The sequence below is a fragment of the Setaria italica genome, chromosome IX (assembly GCF_000263155.2).
Source record: "Setaria italica strain Yugu1 chromosome IX, Setaria_italica_v2.0, whole genome shotgun sequence".
NCBI classification, from domain to species: Eukaryota; Viridiplantae; Streptophyta; class Magnoliopsida; order Poales; family Poaceae; genus Setaria; species Setaria italica.
Genome location: NC_028458.1, coordinates 3,785,024 through 3,786,874, shown reverse-complemented (window position 1 = coordinate 3,786,874; position 1,851 = coordinate 3,785,024). Strand labels below are relative to the sequence as shown.

Here is a 1,851-nt window from a genome sequence, read left to right as displayed (position 1 = left end):
ATAAAAAAAACCAGTAGCGGTAAAACCTGTGGCTTTCTCCTGAACAGTGCAACCCTACACTGTGACGTGCTCCCTCCGTCCCAAATTATTATTCGTTTTGACTTTTCTAAATACATAACTTTAGCATTGACTTTTCTAAATACATAACTTTAGCATTGTATCTGGATATATACTAGACATAAGTATATATCTAGGTACATATAAAAAACTATGTATCCAAGCAAAAACGAATAGTAATTTGGGACGGAGGGAGTAGGAGGATAGGACGCAGTCTCTGCAGCGCAAAGAACACCAGTATAATTGACCAATTCCAACGACCTATATATATGATTAGAGTTCTCATCACAACATAAGAGAACAGGTTTGACCCTTCTCCATCTTTGGGATGCTAATCTGAAACTGATAGATGGTTACCTGCTTTTTTACAACTCTAAACACTACCCAACCTCTAAAACGGCATACACTATTTTTCTCCAAAAGGAGAAACTACTGGCACCTTCCGCTAGGGCTACTACTAGCTTGACAGATGATGATGAGTTGCCGCGTTCCGCGTCCAGCTTCGTTCACATCCCCATGATGCGATTCAGGCCCGTGTGAGGGGCGCCGCCTCCACTGTTTGCCATCGCGATGTTATGCAGCATCTGGTGGAGCCATAGCCTGGTTGTGAGGTCTTTCTGACTTAGCAGCAAGATTTCAGAGTCAGTGAACGGTTGGAATTTGCAGCATAGGTTATGACGTAAAGCTTATTTGGTCAAGCACAATGACTTGTGCAGAGATCACCTCAAGAAAGTCGTTGAATGTCCCGTCCCTCAACACGGTGGGGAGGTGAGTGCGTAGCGCATGGCAGGCACTGCAAAAGCATGGAAAGGTTTAGGGAGAGCATAGAGAGCAGTACTACAAAATCGAAATCTGCACACAGCACAGCATAAACCTTGGATTGTCAGTCAGCCTTAGGTAGCAGCGGATTATGTGCTTCAGCAACCTTGGGGAAGGCTGTTCAACAAGTCCTTCAAGCATCTGAGCTAACACATTGGCTAAAGCAAAGAAACGTTCACGAGTAGCACATATGTACTTAAGTCCTGCATCATCAAGTATAATCTTTTGAACAATAAAAGTAGACACCTGCATGTATAACTTGATTGAGTTAACGAAACTGAAGCAATAAATCCATATCTCATCGCAAAAGATAAAATGATCTAGTTAAATTCCTGGCAGGTTAACTGTATGGGTAATTATATTTCAAGAAACAATTTGTTCCCCCCCTTGAAAATGCACAATATCATGAGCTTCGACAAGGTAATCTATATAGTAGAAAGTCTCGTGTTGAAGAATAAAATCAAGTCTTACATTCAAAGCAAACAAAAATGAAGCTACACAAGTATCACATTATGAAAGTAATTTCTCTGCTAAAAAAATAAAATAGGTTGCAGCATGATCCTAGTCACTAAAGATATGAAATTGTTTGACATCTCAAATAGTGAACTAGACAAACGGTGAGAGATTTTTATTTATTTCATTTCAGACAGAATAGTGAGCATGCCAATTGTACATTCCGCATAGAAGCAAACCTAGAAGATTATTACGTTTTGAGTAATGGTTAAGCTAGATAGGTAAATACCGTTTTCGAAATCTCACTGCCCAGGTCCATAGTACGCAGACACAGAGGAATGATTTCAGTACTGAGCAGATACGCAATGACTTCATGATCATCAACCTGCATACATTACCCAAAAAAGGTTTGAGTTCTTCTTTCCACAAATTATATTTGGCAAAAAGAAAAATAAGTGGAGCTACACATTTACAGCGGTGCTCAGCTCTTCAAGTTTTATATAGAGATCCATAGGACTTAAG

At 39.9% G+C, this 1,851-nt stretch overlaps 1 protein-coding gene across 2 annotated transcripts in view; it reads right to left on the bottom strand.

Moving 5' to 3' along the window:
- Positions 1-275: 275 nt before the first annotated feature.
- LOC101769992 (CCR4-NOT transcription complex subunit 9) overlaps positions 276-1,851 on the bottom strand; it is a 10,699-nt gene continuing 9,123 nt past the window's right edge. Inside the window, exons 6-9 of one of the 2 annotated variants that reach the window (XM_022829826.1) lie at positions 1,619-1,714; positions 932-1,122; positions 781-850; positions 276-678 (exon numbers count right to left, since the gene is read on the bottom strand). In XM_022829826.1, the coding sequence (XP_022685561.1) occupies positions 631-678; positions 781-850; positions 932-1,122; positions 1,619-1,714 (405 nt within the window). In that variant the 3' untranslated portion in view covers positions 276-630. The remainder of the gene's footprint in view (positions 679-780; positions 851-931; positions 1,123-1,618; positions 1,715-1,851) is intronic. The other variant, XM_004981467.3, reaches the window with a different exon arrangement.